Source organism: Mizuhopecten yessoensis, unplaced genomic scaffold, assembly GCF_002113885.1.
Source record: "Mizuhopecten yessoensis strain PY_sf001 unplaced genomic scaffold, ASM211388v2 scaffold8387, whole genome shotgun sequence".
Taxonomy (NCBI): domain Eukaryota; kingdom Metazoa; phylum Mollusca; class Bivalvia; order Pectinida; family Pectinidae; genus Mizuhopecten; species Mizuhopecten yessoensis.
Window position 1 is genome coordinate 657324 of NW_018407522.1, and position 25464 is coordinate 682787.

Below are 25464 nucleotides of genomic sequence, written 5' to 3' on the forward strand. Positions count from 1 at the left end.
CCTAGATATTTGCTGATGAATCATACGATGCTTACCCATCCGGAACACCTGGTCATATTCTCCTTGAATTTTTTCAAGGGTCTCTATGTAAATCTTACTTTAGTTCATATTTCCCACTAGAGTCATCGTTATTGAGTTAGAATTCTTGTTTCATTGACACATTGGTACTCTCTTGTTGTTATTTATTCTCCTTGAACCTTTGCAAGGGTCTCTATGTAAATCTTACTTTTGTTCATATTTCCCCCTAGAGTCATCGTTATTGAGTTAGAATTCTTGTTTCATTGACACATTGGTACTCTCTTGTTGTTATTTATTCTCCTTGAACCTTTGCAAGGGTCTCTATGCAAATCTTACTTTTGTTCATATTTCCCACTAGAGTCATCGTTATTGAGTTAGAATTCTGGTTTTATTGACACATTGGTACTCTCTTGTTGTTATTTATTATCTTGAAAAAAAAATCTGTTACGGAGTGGCACTGTCTAGTATATGAATATTTAACTAATCATTGATTTTTAACCAACAAGTATTCTTATTTTTTCAAACTTTATAATCAAGAACTCTTACGTGCTTTCCCTTCTGTTTCAACGGTTGATTATACCAGTTTTGGGATTATATCGTCATTGTCCTTAGCGTCACTGATGAGTCTTATTAGGACGAAATAGTTTTATGATGTAGTATTAATCATTTTTGGCATATTGTATCTATTACTAAATCGCGTAGGTGTTGTCACGTGTGTGGTCACGAGCACGGTCCTTACTTTCATATTTCGAGTAGGAATCATGTGACATAAATTCATCTTCGTTCGACAAAAAAATAATAACTAAAATCAAAGAACTAAATAAATAAACAAGTTGATGTGGTGTTTATTGTTCGATATTATATTCACATATCACAGCTGTCGACCTCGTCACGTAGTGCGTCACTACTACACTGAGAAAGACGGAAATATGCAAATAAGAAAATATAATTAATGTTTTCACTATATATTTACACTTATACTCTCATCACGGCTGTGCTAATTAGCCTTTTCCTGTGTCTATGAAATGCGGTATCATAGACATTTATGCAAATACGAGACAGCGTATATCGTGTCCTACAGTTAATAAGTATTGTTCGTTATATTACAATGTAACTTTGTCCTGCGTGACAAGTAGGCCGATCATACCATCTGTTCTGTCTTAATTGTATACTATATATTTTTTTGTTCGGTGTGAAACACTGTAAAAAGGGTAACTCCTGGTTGTGTTCACGATGTGTTCCTTTAAACTGTTTGCGGTGTCGACATTTCCGCGTTGACTTTGCACGACTGGATCGCAATTCCACAACAACCTGAAAACACAACAACGACCAACACATACATAGCACAAGCACACACAAAGAATAAATATGGCGATAGGAAAAGTACAAAATGTAAAATATCTTTTATCGAAAACTCTTTGACAGAAACCCTTGGCGCTAACATTTAATGACCAACAGATACTTATATGCATACAAGCGTGTTATATGGAGCCTAAACTCATGTACAGTAAACGTGGAAGGTTGGTTTGTATTAAGATAAATAATGTTAACGAGAGTGAAAGTAAGCTGACGACTTACAAATATTCAGTTACAATGTCGATAACACCCTGAGATGTACATTTGTATTTTCAGTTCAGTTATTTATTTGTTAAAGTTTTACCGTTTATCGCAATTACAGATAAGCGGATAAAGACACTCACACTAACTCGCACACACCAACATCATCATCATCATCATCATCATCACCATCACCCACTCTTTTTTTTTGATACGCACATGTAACGTATAATGTCAATTTATTCTATCGGAGGAGTATGTAAGAAACAACTCAATTCCATTCTACATATCAGGAATATGACAATTATAAAGAGTTTTCTCCTCTCTGAACTGTATACTCCAGTATCACCAATGCTATCATGTGTTACTTGATCTGCATGTAAAATGCATTGCCTGTCCTAAACTGGTAAGATTGTTACATGAAGTACAGCATATATCTGTTACACCCGATCTGTATATACTTTTAGGAGAGGTCTGTCTCACCTAAATATAACATGCATATTAGTTGCAACGTTAAGTCTTTTCAAACTAAACAGAATACTGCAAATGTGTATTTTTGCGGGGTTTTACGTTTCGATATTTTAACGTAATCTGATTTTTAAGCGAAAAATGCAAACCACGAAATTAGCAACAGTCGTATCCCTCCTTAAGTTTGTACACTGTGTCTTTGCAACAATGATCGGTAATGACCTAAATATAACATGCATATTAGTTGCAACGTTAAGTCTTTTCAAACTAAACAGAATACTGCAAATGTGTATTTTTGCGGGGTTTTACGTTTCGATATTTTAACGTAATCTGATTTTTAAGCGAAAAATGCAAACCACGAAATTAGCAACAGTCGTATCCCTCCTTAAGTTTGTACACTGTGTCTTTGCAACAATGATCGGTAATGACTATCCGCGAAAATAAGGACCACGAAAAACTGAAATATTAGTTACTATGTAAGTCTATCCTGTTTGAGGTAAAGATCAATTTCGTTATTGTCTGACCTATCATAGATTTTATTCTATTTGTAACAATGTTATTCAATTCGATATAAACTTTAATGACAATTTCAGACTATCCCAGCTGAATAGTATATAAGTTACAACGTAAGTCTTATCTTAGACAAATATCAAGAATCATGCTAGACTGTCAGATCTGACGAACATGTCTCATCCTAACAGTTGACTGATGTGTACAACATAATTAATTCTAAAGGAAGTGTTAAAAGGCATATACGTTCCTTTATATTAAAATGTATCGCTCAATACAATAACCGCATTACATAATACCTCATCAATCTATTCCTAAACTATCAAAATCGTATACCAACCCTTTATTATAAGTGTATTATTAAATATGTGAATTGAAATCAAAGAACATGTCAATGAATGTGCACTGAAAAACATCACCTACTCAATCCCGGTCTTGGTGACTCAGTACACGGAAATTGATAATGACTGACAAGAAAATATACAGATTACTGTGTATCACTCTATTTGCGAGGGGGTTGAATTTTCGCATTAATTTGCATTGACTTTTTCGCAAAATGAAATGTGTTGTGAATATTATTTACAGCGATACTAACTTGTATCTGAATGAGCCTCCTCGTAATCCCGCATTTACGTCACTTCAGTGGTTTTGTATCAAAAACGATTGCAGCGTCAGCTAAAGGGACGCCACTCAACGACAACTCACCGCCATCACAACACAAACATCAATAAAACATCAAATCAACGATTGATTTCAATATGAATGTCAATTGAAAACATTTTAATGTTTAAGTTTAAACTTTAACATGTCCGTGTGATGATATGTCAACAACCCGATATCGAGACGTAACTGGGACTACGTATGTCATGAACCTAAATTAGATGCTTCACGTTTGTTTTCTTTGTTTGTTTTATATGTTTGTTTTATATGTTTGATTTATATGTTTGTTTTGGGTTTAACATACTCGCAATAGCAACGGTTATAGCAGTGCCTAGGGAGACATCGCCTGAAACAGAATGAAGACAGAAATAAGAATAAAGAAAAGAAAGGAAACGAAACAGATTTCAAGCGTTGCAATGAGGGCTGCAGATCAATTTTCTTCCATGTCTCCTTCGAAGTAAATCCAAGATGCTGCAGAGGGCCCACATACGTCGCCTCTTATGCTATACCTGCAGTGGCGTACATCAGGCCTATTATTGATTTCTTCAATATCCCCTAAAAAGGAGACACGGAGATAGTCCTGCTATATCCCACTGCATGATCGTAAGAGGCGACTTAACCACCCCACCCCATCCCCCCACCAACCCCCTCCCAACCACCACTGGCATAAGACCAGAAGATTTAGGGTTGTACATATATATATAAAGCGTATGCTGGCAGATGTCTTGTGTACCTGCCTCACGTTACATCGCGTGTAAACGCTAGTACAAGTAGGTCGTTAGCATATCTGCTGTTGAGCATGCGACGTTCTATTGGATAAATCAGTTTTACTAAGGAAGTGCACTAACTATGTGAAAACACAGGGGTTATTTTTGTAAAATATCAAGATACACAAACAATTCATCAATGCGGGAGCACGTGAGAACGGCATACCATGCAATAACCTTTGGTTACTTGCTTTTAATTTACATGTGTGTATAAATCGCAGCATTCTGAACAATAACCTGAACTTGGTAAACAAGCGAATTAAGTAAAACATCAATGGCATGCAAAGTTCTTGTACTTGTAGAATTCCGTTCTAACTCAGATGTAAAATCAAGTTGATGAAACGATGTTTACATCATTATTTTACTTGAATCCCTTCTCTGAATGTGTATCCCTTTGCAAAAACAATCTGGAACTGTCATCTCTGTCCGTAATTGAGAAAATAAATCGAGAATTACACTGCAGAGAACGTGGAGTTTTTCGACACAAGGGATCCAATATCAACATGATTTAAGAGAAGGATAGCTTAAACTCCCGTGGAATTATATAAAGCCACGAGCTAAACAGGTTCTTTTTATTCATAATGACTTATACAAATGATAAACAGTCTCATTGTGAGCTCTTCCTGTTTTATAAATGTCGTTTAAATAATGTTCCAGCAGTATATTTATAGAGAGAGAGAGTGCATACATCATTTGAATAACACACACATTATAAATTCATAAACACTTATAATTTTCACAATCACCTCGCACAAAAAAAACGTGATATCACCATGTTTGCACATTAAAGCAGCCATCTTTGTGTACAAAAATACGCCCTCGCGATATAATCCCGATATGAAAAAGGGATTCCAGTGGCTTTTTCTCGTGTCCAGAAAATGTTTCTCTGATAAAAACCGTCCATCAGGATGAAACTTAGCGTGAAATGTAAGATACTTACGATGTAAAACAAGATACGGGATATACATTTGTAGATTTAAATATGAAACATGAACTCTACCCAATAACTTCATGGAAACAATAAATATGAAAAGAAATGTTAACATAAATTTAAATAGTGTTTGTTATCCCCTTTACGTGTAATAAGCAGACATGATAAACTTATTATTGATTAAAAGTATTAGTGCGATTTGTGCCACCTTGTATCTACATCAATATAACTAGTATTTAAGGATTGAACGATGTTGTGTTTAGGTTTTTGGTGTTCAAACCTCAATGGGTATTGAGACAAATTTAATGAACTACTCATTGCAGTTTATACCACACATGTCTCAACATAACAGGATCCGATCCTTTTATCTATGTGCAGTGATTTATTTGATATTTGTGTGTTACTTATAATATCTAAAACATCGGACTTGTGCAAGTCTATGCAACCCAAGATGCCAACGTCATGTGACGTCATCACTCACTTTGTGGTGTCGTTCTGGTAAGAGAAATAGCTGTTTTGTATTGATCACTATGTTTAAACAACATAACACATAAATGCCTGGTTATTTAATCTGAAACTTGTGAAATGTGAAATGAAAACGGTGTATAAATGGAACTTCTTCTTGCAATTATATATATAATTATTTGCTGACGTATTCATACGTACCCCAACAGGAAAATTTATAACAAAAATTAACCTCAATACCCTTTGGTAGGTATATTGGTCCGTACAGTAATAATAGAAATATAACGCTATACGTCATAAACGTAAAACAACTGACTGCATCGCATGTAAAGGGAGACAAATCAGACAGCGTAAACGTACACACCGGGACAAAACTTAGTCAAGTGATATAATAGGACTGAGGTCACAATTAAATGACTCCGGGTTGAGTACCAACGAATTAAGTCCCTGACAAGTATAGGTATTTTAGTAAAAATATACTATGCCTCTTAGAACTTGGTATTTGTGTAAAAGTTTGGTGTTGAAATTCTCTAAAGATAATTAGCTAACATATTTTTTGTCAATTGTTTATATTGTGCATGTATGTTTTGGTGCAGGTTGCTGTGTGAAGAGTCCTGTGTTTACCTCTACCCTTGACCCGGAAGTTTATATTTGACATCGGTGACACATGCAGACGATTATCTCAAGAAAAAGGCCAACATGCTATGTTGAAATTTTAATATTTTACTCCCAAGATATTGCTCTTGACCAGGTTTGATGGAAAGTTGGCTATCAAATATTGGGTTCTTTATATAAGGTATTTAATGCGTTGTAGAAGGGAGAGAACTCACGAATTTCTTCTTGCATGATTATGACTTGTATTATCTCCCTTGGTGGAAACTAAAGAAGGAGGGGAGAAGAGAGAAAACAAGGAATAAAGATGGAGGCAGTAAAGTGTTGACAGAGGAATTTTGTTGTTGTTTTATATTTAAGCTTCATAAACCTCTCACAAGCAGAGCAAAGATGGCGGAAAATCTAAATGTCGGCGTCAGTTTACTCATATTCACCGCGTGGTTTTCATGTTCATAGTGATTGGTACTTCGACATGATGTCTGACACCATAATCCACAACCCCGTGTAGTGTCGGTTGTCCGAGCGACCAGCCTATGCCTCCGTAGACGACGACAAAGAATAAATGACGCTAGGCTTAAGCAGATTAGATGATTTTTATTTGCTGTGCATTAGCTACATGCAACTCAGGATGTAAGACCATATATAGCATAGGGGAAGCTTGTAACTCAGATGACACGTCAGATTGAGATATAAGTTATACAAAGTATTGGAATATATATGCCAATGTAGTGGGAAGAACATGTGCGCAGAGGATGTTGTTGATAAGAAAATCATAAAAAAATGACGTGCTTAATAACAGTTTAGACAACTGCACTTTGCATTTATTTATTCGTCATTATTATTTGTGCTATCCAGACATTTACTATACACAGAGAGTGTTATACTTAAACGAGTTTATGTTTCATTATCATTAACATCATTATCGCCATCAGCAGCGGTAGTGACGTCATACTCATCATCATCATCATCATCATCATCATCATCATCATCATCGATGATGATGATCATCATCATCATGACTATATATTCGATTAAATTTGGGTTCTCCCTTTATAAGTCGAATCACCGTCACTTCCAAAACGTCGAATTGTTATAACTATACATTGTCTAACCGTTTTCCGATCATGTTCTGTCACAATTCAATAGTCCATCGTTGTTAATTCCAAAGCTTTCCCCAGTGAAAAACTACTTATCATATCGAAAACGTCACTAAAACAAACCCGTAAATCGATGAAACTATGGTTGAAGGTGAACAAAAGAAAAACTGACATGGATACCATTGAATTTATATATTATACGTATGTGATGCTTCTCGTATGTCTAGTGATATGTTAAAGTCAATTGGCCTGGAAACCATATATATAATGTACTGGGAGATGGCAATATTAGCCAGAGCATATCTATGGTTTAGCCTTCGTAATTTAGAAGAATACGATGTTTTCTATTTGTGTGTGTGTGTGTGTGTGTGTGTGTGGGTTAGTGTGTGTGTGTGCATACGCTTCTCTGGTCATTTGTCTGATGAAGGTAACAGTGTTCACTTGTACTAGTCATCGAAAAATCGCATAGAAAATTGTACTGGCTATGGGAAAAGAACGTTTCATAATAATGAAAGTATGATGATTTCATTGCAGGTAGAGGAGGATCTGTTTACTATTTACGATAGCTTGATTAAATTTCGAACATGCTACTAAGGTTCAGAGACCTGGTCTGGAAATTTCTTATAGGGTGCCCACAATTTAAATGTCAACACTCAACAACTGTGTAAAACAGTTAACTTTCTCTGTCAATATTTAAAAGAAAAATGCATTGCTATGTTTTTGTAGATAGGTAAATCTATATGATAAGCAAAGAGTTAAAAGTAGCATTCATTTGACTGTGGTACTAACTAGACATATATTCTGACAACTTCTCATTGAGTATGAATTTGATCTGCCCTTTAATTAAAGCAGTATTAAACACCGACTCAGCTGTGACATACGAACTGTATGACCAGATCAGATGCTATTGACAATGAACTGGACTCTTAGGAATGGTCCTAGAGATCGTGTGGAGGCTGGCGGTGAGATATATATGAACCACCCAGATGGCCGTGGGATTTGACGTTGTGATATTATATTTTCATCATTATTTTTAATCCGAGATGTTCTTACAACCATTAACCTCTATCATGAGTATGCCTATTTCGACATGACCTAATACGTGTATTATCACTTATATCTTAGCATTATATCACTTATACCTAATATCCCCATTCTTCCTATTCTTCATCATTGACTAAAATGTACAATGTGATTTGTAGTATCCTGTAAGTTACCATACAAAGGATTTTGTACCATACACCGTTGCACCATTGCACCGTTGTATGATATTACCTTTCAGTGTAGCGGCTGGTATGGGCAGCTTTCAAGCATTTGTAATGTTCTTCATTTTGCCCTCTTGTAATCATAAATACCATTATAGTTCACGAAAATGTGGATAAGTACACATGCAACGAAACATTTAAGTCATGACACATGACTTGAAACATGTACATGCAATGTAAATTTTACATTTCCATATACGTGTATGCGTAATCGTAAGTTGACAAAGCGTGCAAACAACAAGTCTCCGAAAAAGATACAATGTTGTACACTGCTTTTGATTACAAGGACGACACCGACCTCAAACGTTCTATCAACCAATCGACGAGCCAGATATAGTGCGCGACACACCGTTCGGTTAGTAGGCGTGTTATTTTTGAACACGACTTGTTGACGCCGTAACGATTTTGATTGTAACGATATACTTTGATTGACTGTATTACGTGTAAAGGGAAATAATTCAAGCATATAACAGAAGAGTAAATGGCCCCTGTCCCACTGCAATGAAGGTTTTGTTGTATATTTTAGATGTAACTATAGCACGTGTACAGTAAGGCCAGTACACTTCCGCTTACCAGGTAGCTCATTCGCTTCGAGTGATAATAAAACAATCTGAAGTCAAGGATTCGAATCTCGTTCTTGCCCCGATATATTTTACACTCAGAACTTTGTTGCTATTTTTCTGTTTAGTTTTTCTTTATTATTTTATTAAGTTCTGCTATGGTTTGATTTTAAGAAATGTTTTAGACATAGTCATGCAATAAAAACAGCTACACATGCGTAATTACAGCTGTTGAGAGTGGTACTGGAATCATTAGCATAAAACTAAGAATCCGGAACTCACCTTAGACAAGTCGGCAGTAAATAAAACACGTCAGATTAAAAATAATCTAAAAAGTGTGGAAACAAAAAAGAATCCAATCAGACGAAAATATTCTCAATCACATCTTGAAACTCTAGGCCTAAATGAGAAACAGAGACTTTATCATTTATATTTATATTTGGTAGCACTTAGAAAGTCTTAAAAAGTCAGTTATCTCCTTTCATCGATCTCGTTCTCATTTAACTTTTCCCTGTGAACATTACTTGAGTTACATCTAAATTACTTTCTTATCATCAGAACAGGCAACGTCGTGTTTCTTATATAATAAATTGATTATTCAGAAGAAAATTTCCTAGATGTTGACTTCTGATTTTCACATGCCAGCTTTACAATGTAAATCTATCATTTGAAGATGTGATTTAGCGACACAGGTGATGTAGAAGACAAGTTGTCACAGTTTTCATGGCGAGCATTATGCAAGGAATTTAACAAGTCATAAAAACATTACATAACCGCATTAATATTATTCCTTATAATTTTATGCAGAAACAATAATGGATATACTACAAAAATCGCTCTTATTGGTAAATGAAGCTGACTTATAGTACATTTTAAGCTAACTATTGCTAGAAAATGACAGAAGGGAAATCAAACTTAGCATTTGGCTTGAAAGACATAATTGGTTTACGATTACTATGAGACGTTTACATTGACAGCCCCGAACAGTATCCTTTGAAGTATAACTTGAACATTCTTTTTTATAATTGCAAAATAAAATCATGTACTTTCACGGAAGTTGTGATAGAATCGCTGCAATGATTATAGCAATATATAGACAATTTCGGCCGTCCTCAACTATTCTACTTGGTCATCTTGATCACATATTTTATTCATCAGTATATTGCATTATATTTTACATGTGGGGTTTGTACAAGTCTATTGTCGAACGGATTTAAAACTCCCACTTGCAAAAACATATAGCGTTGTGGTGTCATTCGTCGGTAAATATTAGGCGTCTATAAATAGATGCAGTGTTTTTCCTCAATGAGTGCCTGGTTGTTTGGTTGTTAATTAAAATCCTTGAAAGTATCGTGATATTTTTTGTATACCAGGAAAGATAAACCATGGCATCGTGTCTCGGGTCTTTACCAGCGCGAGTGTATTAATATATATATATCCTGGAGTGTCTATAATCAATACAATACACTCTATAGCGATCACGACCTGGGAGCAGGGTGTCCTTTATTTACCATATCTACCAGCCAGCCATGGAGAGTCCGGACCCTGGTATCGTGGACTGCTGTGGGACGAGTGACACACTGAAATGTTTTTACTGTGGAAACAATGGCAACCGATCTTATGGTACAGTATAGAGACTTTGTAGGCTGGTTGGTTGGTTTACGCGTTTATCGCCTACATGACTCCACCATACGGGCTTCCTCTCACTGTAGACTTTGTATAAAGGTCACTATTTAAATACACGTTCAACTGCCTCTAATTCAGGTACAGTACTGCCAACCAGGTTATTTACAAACCACTTTCACCAGACCTTTTATAAGGGGTATATTCAACTAGCACACATATATATGCATAAGTATATAGTGTACGGATTTGGTAGGGTGCACATGGCGTAAACGAACAATGCAATGTACAATTATTATTAAATACAAACATGAAATATTGCACGCATATTTACATTTATTGATTAGATATATAACAATTTCAACATTTATATAGAATTGTTAAATACAGTATTGTAACTTTTGACAAGCCGTAGATGTGTGCATTATTTTCAATTTTGTATTAAGAATATGGATATTGAAATGTTTTATATACTTGTAACGGTATAGACAGTGTACGTGTATATATAAACTTGACTTCGGATGCTAATTTATTGAAATGATTCATATATCTTCCGTTGTAACATATGGTTGTATACGTCTCTGGTTTAAAGTATACATTAGCTCCACACCAGTGCCAAGTCAAACAGTATTTTATCAAATAAACAAACAGGTCTATTGTAAACGAATATTATTTCAGAAGAACAGGAACAAAAAGTAAGAACTTAGATTAAGGAGGCACGGTAGTCTGGTGGCAGACGCCGGCCTCGTGACCGAAGAGTTGTACACCAACAAGTAATATACAAACTAACAATCTCATCCCGGCAGACATCAGAACACGTCAAGGACACGACCTTAGTTACAGACACACTACACATCCAACGACACATACAGACACTCGTTCTTTCCATACACCATACAATAATCCAATCAGAAACACGAGCAGAATTCAGGACATGCACCACATATAACATAATCGAACATATACAAAACCTACAACATAACTAACACTTACTGCTTTTAACCTGTTTATATTTACATTTGCATGGCATTGTCACTATATAGCCTCTTCGAAAGCTGTGTCGTTGATGGGACTTTAATTACCACGCATCACGAGACACAATTCTTAGCGTAACTGACCGGAACTACAATATCCAATATAAATAAACATGACGGCTGCTGAAATATCGCTGGGCATTGTGAGATTTGACGATGTCATTGTAAAATGTGCAAAATAAAAAATAAAATAAAAAAACCTTTTATTACAACGAAAACAAGACCAAGGTCTGCAATATCGTACAAAATGCACATCGTTTGAAATCACCAATGCCGGCAATGGAAATAATTTTAACGCTCATGCAATTTATCAGATATATCGTCTGTTACACTGCACTGATCAACAGGGAATCGTTACGAATGTCTGAAATACACATATTCTATAGACCTACTGATACGAGTCACAGCACACATAAACATTTTAGACATTTGTAACGAACCTGTTCTCCGTCGCAAGATCCCTCACTTCAAACGCTATCAGTTTCACCCGTCTCGCATCCACGGTTCCTCAGTTTCTGACGACATGTCAAATAACGACGCTGTTATGGAATCTACCGACTGTTGTCAGGTTCCCATACAATCAAGAAATACATTAACGCCTGGATTCTTCGCCAAATGAGCAAAGAGAAAAGTTCGAATTAACTTCCAAAATTACTCCCTCGTGAAGGGCAAGGTCGTATTTACGGTGTTCACTGTATTTGTCCATGCGCGAAATATGTTCCGGGGAAAAATCGAAACAATTTCAAATCTAACTTTCAGCTCAGAGTTCTATTGATAAACTTAAATCACCCTATATACATATCATACGCAATTGTATTGATACTAAATTGTGGAATAAAATTGAAGTGTTTGTTAAAATTTAAAAGTATTACTTTGTTTGCCAATTAGCACGCGACAATACGCTGTTCAAACTATTGAACGAAAATGTGTGGACTGTCGATAAGGCGGGCATTTCTTATTCTAAATATAAATTATAAGTTAAAAAAGGACATAAAAGGCAGAGAAAACGTAAATATAAGTATTGAACTGTTTTTGTATGGTATTTATGATCTATTTGAATGACACAGCTTTGCAAGCAAACAAATCATAATGCGCTCTAATTATCCTATAGCAAATATTAAAAATATAATAAAACATCACTGTACATAACAACGCAATACAGCACAAGACCAAAACTTCCGTAAACGTCAATATTGACGTAGGAAGGCATAGAGATGAAGATGAAGATGCAATGTTTTTTCCTGCAGAGGTGCCTGGTTGTTTTGGTTGTTAATTAAATTCCTCAAAAAGTAATGTAAAGTTTTTTCGTATATCAGGAACGATAAACCATGAGGTCGTTGCGGGACTGTGTATAAATACATATTTCCTGGAGTGTCTACAATCAATACAATACACGCTATAGCGATAACGACCTGGGAGCAGGGTGTCCTTTATTTACCCTATCAACCATCCAGTCATGGAGAGTCCGGACCCCGGTATCGTGGACTACTGTGGGACGAGTGACACACTGAAATGTTTTTACTGTGAAAACAATGGCAACCGATCTTGTGGTACAGTATACAGACTTTGTAGGCTGGTTGGTTGGTTTAGTCTTTGTATAAAGGTCTCGATTCAAATACACGTTCAACTGCCTCTCATTCAGGTATAGTACTGCCAACCAGGTTATTTACAAACCACTTTCACCAGACCTTTTATAAGGGGTATATTCAACTAGCATACATATATACGCATAAGTATATAGTGTACGGATTTGGTAGGGTGCACATGGCGTAAACGAACAATGCAATGTTCAATTATTATCAAATACAAACATGAAATATTGCACGCATATTTACATTTATTGATTAGATTTATAACAATTTTAACATTTATATACAATTGTTGAATACAGTATTGTAACTTTTCACAAGCCGTAGATGTGTGCATTATTTTCAATTTTGTATCAAGAATATGGATATTAAAATGTTTTATATACTTGTAACGGTATAGACAGTGTACGTGTATATATAAACTTGACTTCGGATGCTAATTTATTGAAATGATTCATATATCTTCCGTTGTAACATATGGTTGTATACGGCTCTGGTACAAAATAAACATTTGGTCCATACAAGTGCCAGGTCAAACAGTAGTTATATACATTTGTAAACATATGATTTCAGAAGGACAGGAAGAAAAAGTAAGAACTTGCCCGACCACGTTGAATTTCCCCGGGTACTCCGGTTTCCTTAAGCATTAATACCCCATCCGAGCTAACAAGAGTGATTTATATAAGTTGGAATAGCCTGATTTATAACTGTTGCAAAATAAATAGTTTTTTTTTTGTTATTTCAAATATCATGTGAAATCAGCCATGGCATTTCTGATAATGATATCGTTGTAAACGTGCTACCGGTGATTTGGTTGCGAAAATATTACGGTTTTATACGTAGACCAGAAACAGTTCCAAACGAGAAATTACGGGGAGGTACATATGAAATATACATCAATTTAGATTTTCAAAGAATATCTATATTATTTGATCTTTGTGATGCCAGCTGCAGACGCCGCAAAAGTTTCTGAAAGTCACTTCAGAATTAAAGATGTTTGTGTCGATAATCATAGCACACGGAAATGTTGCTACGGGGGAGAAAACGAAAACACTCCTATATCTAATCTTGGAAATTTGAGCCCCACCCAATGAAATACTTGAACGTGAAGTTAAAATATATCAACCTTTTATGAAAGATGTAAACTTAAGGAAACTTACTTTATTGAAATCGAAATATTGTAGATATTTAATGTCGCATGCATGCATGTTAAAATACGTGTCCTATTTCGTTTTTTATTCAGTAAATTCAGCAAAACCTACCTGTAACGTATATAGACAATCTCGGGTAAGTTACTCTTTACATTCCTTTGCTTTGAAAAATATCACAACAATCAGATAGGCAAAGTGTACGTGTCTTGTGTTTATTTTTTTCGATGTGAAAATAATGTTGCCTTTTGATTTCAGGAATGTGGTCCGATTCATTAAACGTTCAAGATTATCAAGACTTGATTGACAGGGGGTGGAGAAGGTAACTAATTAAAAACTTAATTACCGTTATTTTTTAATTACATGCTCGTGTATGTTGTAAGTCACAATTGATTAAAAATATCCTTATATTTATTTTTCCTTATCTGAGAGTTTGCACAAACTGATAATGTACTATCTCCATATTCACGATCATAAGCAGAAACATATCCAACAGTATTTTATACTTCTTACACAATTTTACTGCATTCGGCGAGACGTCACAAGAAAAATACAATCAAATCAGCAGAATGTCGCTTCTAAAAAAAAAAAATCTATTAATGACTTTATCATGAACGGTACGACGTAAACGACGTTTGAATTGGTCATTTTCAACAGTCGAGGGTAATACTGTATATCTTTATTCCATTTATAAAAAATAAAAAAAGTATATTTTGTTCGGGACGAATCGGAAAGTATGGTATAGTGATGAAAATATGCGAGGTTCCGTTTTTATGTTTTTACAATTAAAACCTCGAATATTGTGAGAAATTAAGTTGGTTTGGTGAGGGACGGTTTTTCGAAAGGAGTTAAGGGGACGTAACTCACGATATATGGTAAACCTAGCTAGATATAAAGCGTATTACTGGTAAAGCACGTATGAACTAATCGCTTGGTTTAGCCCCAAATATTTAAAGAAGTTTATCTTCAATTGAATTTAATTGTTTAACGAAAAATTAATATTTTAACGTCAATACGTGTGAGAGGCATTTTATAGTTAAATTTGATTAAAATCAGTTCTGTTTTCTCTTACCTCATTCGCCATTCTGGCAGTTTCTCCCTAGGTATCCCTGTTTAGTTTGGGGTCAATCATGTTACCGGTCGAGATGTCCTTATATGCGATGGCGTGGCACCGGCATCTATGAACACCGTCTTCATGTGACCTAATATGTTAAGATAACGCAAAAGCAAACCCAATTTAATTACATGTACGACCATGCACGTGAAACAAATATAAAACTAGCATTAATTTATTTATATTATAATCGCATTGCTGAATCATTGATGTGCAGACAAGGAAAGTACCTTCATAAGCCAACAATGAACCAGACGTGCTGCCCACAGTACACCATCAGAATGGAGGCATTGAACTTCAAGTTGAGCAAATCACACAAAAAAGTACTGAAGCAGGTGAACAAGTTCCTTATACAAGGTATCAGGAAAGGGGAGACTGTCAAATCCTCTAGGGGGAAACCTGATCGGGAAGTACGCGGAACAAGAGGCACTATCAAAGACAGCAGGTCTGAGTCTACGCCTGATCCAGCATCAAAACTTCATCCCAGACCAGGTAGAGTAAACTTTTTATAGATCAGTGACTTTGTTTCTGAACAGTATTTATATTATCAAGGAAATCTTTTTTATATATCATTAGATGGTCAATTTGTGTAAGTTTTATTTTGTGAGAACAATTACTGCATCCAGAGAACGGCGACGTTTTTAGTGAGAACAATTATCTCAACAAGAGAGAGTTACTTGCTCGTACTCGTTTCCTCTGAGTAGCATTTAAAGATGTTTCGATGTAAATATACGCAATGACTTTCATTTTGACGGCATATATGGTAATATGAGTGCAAAATAAATTCTTATCAAATCCTTATATTATATACCGTAATGATCAGTTCAGAAGGGACAGAAATATTTCATTGTATAGCCAGTTTACTATTGGAGGAAAATCAAATCTCCTAAATAACGGACATCTATATGACAAGGGAGTCGAACCACAGAAAAAACTAATAGATACAGTTATTTCATGTGATTGTTAGGTTTTTGTATTAGCCAATGCAATTAAGATTTTACGCAGCGAGTTCAGTTTGTACCCAATGTGGGAAAAACAGAATATGAACACAATGCTAGATTTACGGTTCAATGTCGAATAACTTCTAGTCGTTATTAATCCGTAATGTTACCTGTCAAGATGAATTCGAGGACTTGTTTTCTTCTACATATTTAATACAAAATACTGTATCGTATGTGTTCATGGACCTTCAAAATGACATGACTGATTTAACTCAGGGCAAGGAGCTGACCCCACCAAGCCTGCTATGAGGAAGGCGAAAGACATTCGTTTAGAGAGGAAGAAATTACGAGAACTGCGAAAACTACGGAGTATGGCAGAGGATGAATCTACGTCTTCAAAGGGGTCGACGGGGAGCCTCGAGCGCGAGAGAAGTACCATGAGTACGACCAGTAATTGTAGTACGGTAATATTCCATGTTTATTTGCATACATACTTAGTGTGAAGATTGAAAAAGAGAAATGAAAAATTAAATGTGTAGTAGAAAATGATGATGGATCCACGTGCCAAACCATGTACAGTTGTGGGATCACACAACGTTACACGATGTGCGGTGTGCGCACGATGTGTGAACGGTGTGTAAACGGTGTGCACGATGTGCGAATGATAAAAAGTTGGACGATCATTGCTTGCGCACATCTGTGCGCACGATGGACGAACGTTGTGCGATAACAATCGTGGTTGGTGTAAATTGAGGAATGCCTTAACAATATATACGGTTCCGTGTTTAAACATATACACTTGATTTCTACGTATTTTTCTATATTCTAGCTACATCTATAAGCTCATTTTTCTGTCTATACATTCTTATATTCATAAATTGTGTTTTCGGTGTTTTTAATCAACCTTGTATGACACATGTACGTTTACAACACAGTAATGGTACGTGTTATACAGTTAAACCAGGCCACAGGCCAGGTAAAACTCCGGTCACTCATCAAATTTTTATTTACCTGTTCTGTTACCTTGGAGCCAAACCTATTATTGACAGCCTAACGGTCGCTGTAATACTGTGTAGTACACATTGTAAAATTTTACATAATCTTGATTATTGTGATGAGAAATTACAGATTTGTACAAAGTGTACATTATTGCATACGTTCCTTCCGTATTTTTGTCATTCCGTAATATTGATCTACAAATTGTAACAAATCGCACAGTTGTGGGGAGAGAAGCGCACAACGGGGCGAACGATTGTTAAGTCGCACAGTTGTGCGCACCATGTGTGGACGATGTGCGGACGGTGTGTGAACGATGTATACACGGTGTGCGCACGCTATTTTTGGTGCGTTGTGCGGTCACACTACAACAACTACGTACATGTACACGTTTTTGACAGTGATTTTTCAAGCATGACTTTGGCTTTAATAAACCACTTCAGAAAGAAAACCTATAACTTGCGGGATTTACATGGAAAGTGACAACCACGAAATAAACAAATTATAATCGACAGTATAACTCATTTTAGATGTAACACGACATTTGATTGGTCAATCAAAACAATTTGCGACAGTATAACCATGAAATATACCGTCCGCAAATTTATCATTTGCATATGAAGCCCGGATGGCGATTGTTAATGACGTCAATGACCACGAACAATAGAGTGACCCCGAAAGATCAGATGATTCCGCGTCTCTTTGAATATTCCTGATGTCACCAATCCACGGCAGTTTCAGAAAATACTAAAAAATGTCTTAAAATCGCCGTTTTGTTTGATAGTATTGGCTGATTTGAATTAGAATGGGGATAACCCCACTGCATTTTTAAATTTGCGGGGGTGTATCAAGAGTATACTGTCGCAAATATCCGTTTTACTGGCTCCTCTCCACGTCAATTTCCGACAGTATAATCACGATATGCAGTCGCAAATTTAAAAATACAGTAGGGCTATCCTCTAAACATCGAGGCTTGACCGGTATTTGAACTCTGAACTTGAGATTATCATACTACCACTCTAACAGACTGTGCTAGCTAGTCAACGGAATAGCCCTAGCTGAACCAAAACAAAATCTAGGGTACATTAATGAATAAATGGAAAAACTACAGTGCAGTGGGAGAGGGATCTTTAAGGGAAGATTACTGTATATAGGAAAAACACAGTGGATCGGGAGAGGGATCCTTAAGGATGCATTACTGTATATATGGAAAACACAGTGAAGTGGGAGAGGGATCCTTAAGGTAACATTACTGTATATAGGAAAAACACAGTGAAATGGGGGAGTGATCATTAAGGGTAGATATTGTGTAAAGAAAAACACAGTGAATTAGGAGAGGGATCGTTAAGGATGCATAACTGTATATAGGAAAAACACAGTGAAGTCGGAGAGGGATCATTAAGGGTAGATATTGTGTAAAGAAAAACACAGTGAATCAGGAGAGGGATGGTTAAGGATGCATAACTGTATATAGGAAAAACACAGTGAAGTCGGAGAGGGATCATTAAGGTAACATTACTGTATATACGAAAAACACAGTGAAGTCTGAGAGGGATCATTAAGTTTAGATATTGTATAAAGGAAAACACAGTGAATCAGGAGAGGGATCGTTAAGGATGCATTACTGTATATAAGAAAACACAGTGAAGTGGGAGAGGGATCCTTACGGATGCATAACTGTATATAGGAAAAACACATTGAAGTCGGCGAGGGATCATTAAGGGTAGATATTGTGTAAAGAAAAACACAGTGAAGTGGAAGAGGGACCGTTAAGGATGCATTACTGTTTATAGGAAAAGCACAGTGAAGAGGGAGATGGATCCTTTAGTAAGAATGTTGCTGTAATAAAGAGAATGGCTTTATATTGGAATCTGTACTGTATGCATTGCTGCTGCAGCCTATTCCAAATTTTCTAACATTAATATCCCCGTAAATCATTATTGTTTTGATTTTATCTAAATCGTTGTGAAGATGGAATATCAGCATTTTTTTCTTTCCAGAAGACGTTTGCAGAGTTCATTAGTGAGCCTGACAAAGCAGAGAAATGTGCTCACAAGTTGGAGGTAATTAGAAATCAGATGTAAAAATCATAAGTATATATTATGTTATCCTTTCCATACAAGACATCAAGATAGTGTTCATATCCTAAAACATTGGTTGTTTGTAAATGAATAAACGTTTGAGCATGGTTAACAATTTTAATTTTTATAAATTAACTCTGCTGTAACAAGTGCTTTATCAATACCTAATCTGTGTACTTATAGGTTCGCCTCATTATACCGTCACTTCAAGATGAGGAGTTCAGGAAAAGTGAGAGAGAGTCTGCAGAGGTGTTCAAGCAGTACCGGATGGGTATCCATAAAGACCAGCCACACGAGTGCGACAGAGACCATTGGCTCAAATTACTAGTCCATTCACCACTCAAGGTAAACTGGATGGCCACAGCTATCTCTTTTTAAGAAGTGCATGAAACGGTTCATAATATACAAACGTTAGTATTTGTCAAGTTGGAAATCAACCAGCACTCCTCTTAATTTGGAAATTCATAAGTTATTGTGTTTTACGCATATCCCCTTATATTTTAACAGCAGTTTAGACCAATTGGATTTCCAACCTTTTGGCCCCTAGCTTACCCGATTAGTCATAGAAGGACTAAACGACTGTATGTTATAGTGTGGATCATGGTTTCAATTAATTAATTTTAAAGGTCCAATCACGTGTGTGTGTGTGTGTGTGTGTTACATTAGTCTAGCAGGTCGCAACCGTCACTCGATGTACATTATATCAGGTGACAATCAACACTTAAGGTATTAGGTCACTCCCACAAATCTCTATGTCTCTATGCCAAACTCGATATATCAAGTCACAATCCTACTTAATGTGTCACGCCATCATCACTCAATGTGTCACGCCAACACCACACAATGTGTCACGCCAACACCACTCAATGTGTCACGCCATCACCACTCAATGTGTCACGTCATCACCACTCAATGTGTCACGTCATCACCACTCACTGTGTCACGCCATCACCACTCAATGTGTCACGTCATCACCACTCAATGTGTCACGTCATCACCACTCTTTGTGTCACGTCATCACCACTCATTGTGTCAATTCAAACTCATAACTCATTGTATTGTGTTTTGATGTTGCATATTCATGTAGGGGAATCGCGATGATTTATTTTTAGCTTTTCAACAATTTTATTTGTGTATGTTTAATATATAAATTGTCTGTGCTACTGGTTGTATTGTTTGAGTGATACTGCTAACTGCGTATTGGCCATATATCTGACCAATCCATATTCGCCTAGCACGAGGCATATTAGCCCGGCACGCGCCATATATATTTTCATCTTTCGATTGAATATTTGTTTCAGAAAAGTCACACCTCAAACTTATTGTGCACACTACCTATTCGTCTGCATATACTATTCTGTTCATAGTGTTTTATTTAAGGTAGAATGTGAACATAGCAATGCTCTTTTCTGATAGTTTAATGTGTCATTAAGTTTTTCCTTTGCATATATTACAAAAGGGTTACTAGTACCTTATGACCTCTATTCATCAGGTAATGAACAACAGGAAGTCTTAGGAACATCGTATACTGGCCGAGAAGAAAAAAAGTGAATTACTTTAATGCATCCATCCTCAATACTGCTAAATGTCAATGTATTTATAGTGTATTGATAACGAAAGGATAGGAATGGAGTTCAAGTAGTTCTCAAAATAAGCATCAATAAATAGTACTGTGATGGAAATATATCATTTACAGAACTGTTTGTCGGATTATAAAGTAGTTTCGACTTTACTAGTCAAAAAACTGCAATTAAACAACAACAAAATATAACAAAATGTGAGGTATTGAAAGAAAAACTCATCGCTTCCACAGGAAATGTAACTGTTAAACTAAACGATCGCGCCTCTTGCCTAAATATTTATAAAGGAATGTTCCTTGCTTGTCCTTTCAGACCGTGACTAAAAATGGTGGGCCACCAATGGGGTATGGATCCCTCCACCAACATTATATTTTAGATGGTAGAATCATTGCTGTAGGCGTCCTGGACATCCTTCCTCAAAGTCTGTCGGCCGTGTACCTGTACTACCTCCCAGAGTATAGGTTTTTGTCGATAGGAACCTATACTGCCCTCAGGTGAGTTTTACGAAGTTTTTGGATATTCGATAGTGTTTTGTGATTTGACATCTCCCGCGTTTTTCGTTTTGTTTTTTTCGATCTGATATTTTAGATTTCATGTCAGGCTGTCCAAAAAGGATTTTCTAAATACATGTTTATGAAATATATATAACGACTATGTGATAATATCTTACATTTGTTCCATCCTATTTCAGATTCATGAAACTAGTCACGGATAGTTTATGGTTAAGATGTTACACTAAATTTCAAACATGTTATATGTAAATGATAAACGTCATTCATTTGAATATGTGAGTACATGACTGGTTTATGAGTCACATGTTTTTTTGTGATTGGTTCAAAGACTTTGTAGCTAATCATATTGAATAAGGTAAATTTTAAAACACATAAACATCTTTTACTATATTCGGGACTTCAAGAATGTTGAAGGTTTCAGAAATACATGAACATGTTTGCGGATACTTACAAAATATTACTTGTTGTAAAACGTTTCCTATGTATATCAAACTGTATAATTTATGTAATTACCTCTTATTTTCTGGTTAAATATAAATAGAGTGTAAGGAGATGTACTTACATGTAATCAAGTGCATTAGCTGTTGTTTGGATATAGTTACACTGTACATAAGTTGTTAGACGCAACATATATTCCACAAACGGTTTATTGAATGCGGACATGTTTATTTCACAGGGAAATTGCCTTCATACAAGAGCTCAACAAGAAAGCCCCCGACTTTATGTACTACTACTTGGGATACTATGTACATTCCTGTCCAAAACTTACGTATAAGGTAAACGTTGATATCTGTTTGGTTGAAATATTGTTTCTCTTTTACCATCACGAATGATGACAATTTGTCACAATGTCATTAGCATCTGATCAACTTGGCCATTACTTGTTTATTGTGATAATTGGTTTCTTTTACCACTAATGAAAAAACAACTTTCTATTTTGTTGTTGTTATGATTTAGATTGTATATATGATGTACATATTCAATTTTTTTTAAACAATCAATAACACAAACGTTATATCATTATTTGTTATTTGTAATATACAAAGATCGTGACTTATCTACAAAGCGAGTTATTAAATAATCAGTATGACTTATTTCAGAGTTATTGCAACTCAATGGAATGTATTTATGACATAATACTTATATAGTTTGAGCTAATGTTACAGATTAAGTGTGAATTCTTACAGACAAATTGTGACGTGTTTTTTTTAAGTTGACATGACCTACATAGATGACTTATTACTGTGTAGCTTATTACGAAATGTGACTTATTTGTTAAGAGTGTTTGTGACTTATTACACATATGTATCACTACAATGTGTGATTCATTACAGCGAAAGTGTGACTTATTGCAAACTGTTACTTCTTTTTAAAGAATTGACATGACTTATTACAGATATTGTCCGAATTATTGAAAACCTAATTATGAGAGCTGTGTTTATCTTTTTACAGAGTAGATATTCCCCGTCATTCCTGTTATGTCCGGAGACGTACACCTGGATACCTATAGCCGACTGTCTACCTAAATTAATCGTCAGTGAATATTCCAGATTAGCAGACGAGGAAGTCGGTTTGTACTATTACTTATACATGTAAAAGTTTCTTCTTTTTCCTACTTAAACATTTGAATATTGACTATTTCACTTCACTACCTTCACCGAAATAATATTTAGGAAAAATATCTATTAATCTTCTTCATCGACAAAAGTAATGGAACATAATTTGTAACCTTTAATCAAGTTTAATAAGCCCTTTAAAATAATCAAAACAAGAAAGGGAAAAAAAGGTCATTTTTTCTATAATACGTAGTGTTAAAAATACTCCTTCATTTACAATCCTTACATTGTAGACTAAGTCACTAATTACATACGGAAGAATTTTAAAGAACGTATTGCCATTTCATTTGAAAACAGCCACCAGACAGTTTCCTTGACAATTAAAACAGTTTTAATAAAGCAATGCATCTCTTAATAATAATAAAAAAGAATAAGGTGTATTATCTCGGTGATAAAAAAGTTTAAATGGATATTGAAATAGAAAATAAGTTGTTTGTCTTGGTTTTGCTTAATACTCATAGAATCTTTATGTCTACATATTAAGACAATCCATAGACAGAACTCGCAAATGTTGTGTTCGACCACTATCATCATTTTGTTTTTGTTTGTTATCTATTGCGTGCTGATATAATGTGATTTGAAGAGGAGTGTCTCAGCAATATACGGCACTATATTTAACCATGAAATATTGATAAAAAAACTATTTTTTTAAACTTCGATAATGTATAACTCTTTAAAACATGAGAACAGAATATGAGATAGAGCACATCACATACACTATCTTAAGTTTACTTATTTTTATTTTGGTTTACAGAGGATAGTGACGTATTACAGGAGATAGGCAGTATTCCTGTACTGTTCTGTGGACAAACTATGACCTACGGATTCTACAAAACTTTGAATGCAAAAGCGCTGAGCGATATCGACGTCAAGAGATATGCTCTTTTAGTGGGAAGGAAATGTGCAATGAGGCTGTTGTTACTTACAAAAATTCATAGATATCGACGCATTTAAAAGCATTTAAAACAATGACACATTATATATTCCAGGTATCCAAGATATATATATAGAGATTGGTGATATTTAAATGGACCTTTGTTTCATAATCAATATCAACATCAATATGTCAACAATAGGCATCATTATCATCATTATCATCATCAGAGGCAGCAGCAGCAATCTTCGAGTATAGTTCTGATGAACAGTAATTACGGGTGGTGCTAAGGGCGAGTTGCGCTGTTAAAGGATCGTACTACTCATAAAAAATCAGATGCCATGCATGTATCTATTGATTATGTTCTTATTAGGAACTTTTGATCATAGTTTAGTATCATATCATATTTCTTTATACCTGTACCGAAATACAAAGCTTTCAAATCCTGCTTAGGAAACTGAAGACGTCCTGAAAATCATGTATATTTAAACATGCATATTTGCGCCTTTACCAGCTTAGTTCAATAATCTTCAATGTTATTTATACGATGCCTGAAACATTACTTATTTGTGTATACATTCACTACAAATAATATCATATGTGTTTGTAAGCGCAGTGGAGAATGTCATATCAAAATAATAGTAATGAAATAGAGAATACTGAAGTGATATTAAAACCGTAATGCGAACTCGAAACCAATGGAGCTACGACAAAGGAATGAATACATGAATAATGAGACTAGTGAACAGCTACCAGGGTCAATGTCCCCTGTGCATATTGAAATTTTATTACGTAATACTCGATCTTAGGTTTGTCATCGATATTAGTTTTGGCAGTGTTGTTTTTATTGCTGTAAGACAATTGTGTAAAACAGTTCATCAACTTTTTTTCAACGTCATTTGTAATTTGATTTCAGATATACATACGATTTCTGTTATACTTGTATGTTCAATCAAAATGTATTATACTCAATACTTGACCATCTTTCTTTAGTTTGTTGTCTGCTAGAACCTTTGTTTAGGAAACACGGTATATATTTATCCATTCAATTTCAGAGATTCTCTAGTGGATTGGAATGAAATAATGATATCTGAATATAAAATACAATGTTATGTAAACAGGTTTGAATTCAGGTAAATTTTTGCGTTTTCGACTGGAAATTAATATTTATGTACATCTATAATAAATATGTTGCACGAGTAGTTTGACGTCCATCGTCGAAACATCGGTATTATGCACTATAAGGTGCTGAGAGGCCTAACAGCCGGCTGACCGAGCTTGACCTTACTGTACGAGGCACTCAAGCAACACTGGTACATATTCCTTTTGATATCCTCCTCGCTAGAACTCAACACGGAATAGATCCCATGGTCGCACACGTAAGTTCCGGGCATATCAGAATATTACAGGTATTGTATATTTATCATAACGAGACTAAAGACCTTC

At 35.4% G+C, this 25464-nt stretch overlaps 1 protein-coding gene across 1 annotated transcript; it reads left to right on the plus strand.

The window, feature by feature from the left end:
- Positions 1-13023: 13023 nt before the first annotated feature.
- On the plus strand, positions 13024-24928 carry LOC110455848 (arginyl-tRNA--protein transferase 1-like). The gene is made up of 10 exons (XM_021506256.1): positions 13024-13117; positions 14563-14626; positions 15636-15910; positions 16636-16823; positions 19356-19418; positions 19620-19781; positions 21329-21510; positions 22205-22304; positions 22981-23098; positions 23899-24928. Exons 1-10 carry the CDS (start codon positions 13024-13026, stop codon positions 24096-24098), a joined length of 1446 nt encoding a protein of 481 aa, XP_021361931.1. The 3' UTR covers positions 24099-24928.
- The last annotated feature ends 536 nt before the right edge of the window (positions 24929-25464 follow it).

Coding starts and splice junctions, on each gene's coding strand:
- LOC110455848 (XM_021506256.1), top strand. CDS start 13,024: ATGGAGAGTCCGGACCCCGGTATCGTGGACTACTGTGGGACGAGTGAC. Junction 14,627..15,635: donor ATTGACAGGGGGTGGAGAAG/GTAACTAATTAA, acceptor ATTGATGTGCAG/ACAAGGAAAGTACCTTCATA. Junction 22,305..22,980: donor GTCCAAAACTTACGTATAAG/GTAAACGTTGAT, acceptor ATCTTTTTACAG/AGTAGATATTCCCCGTCATT.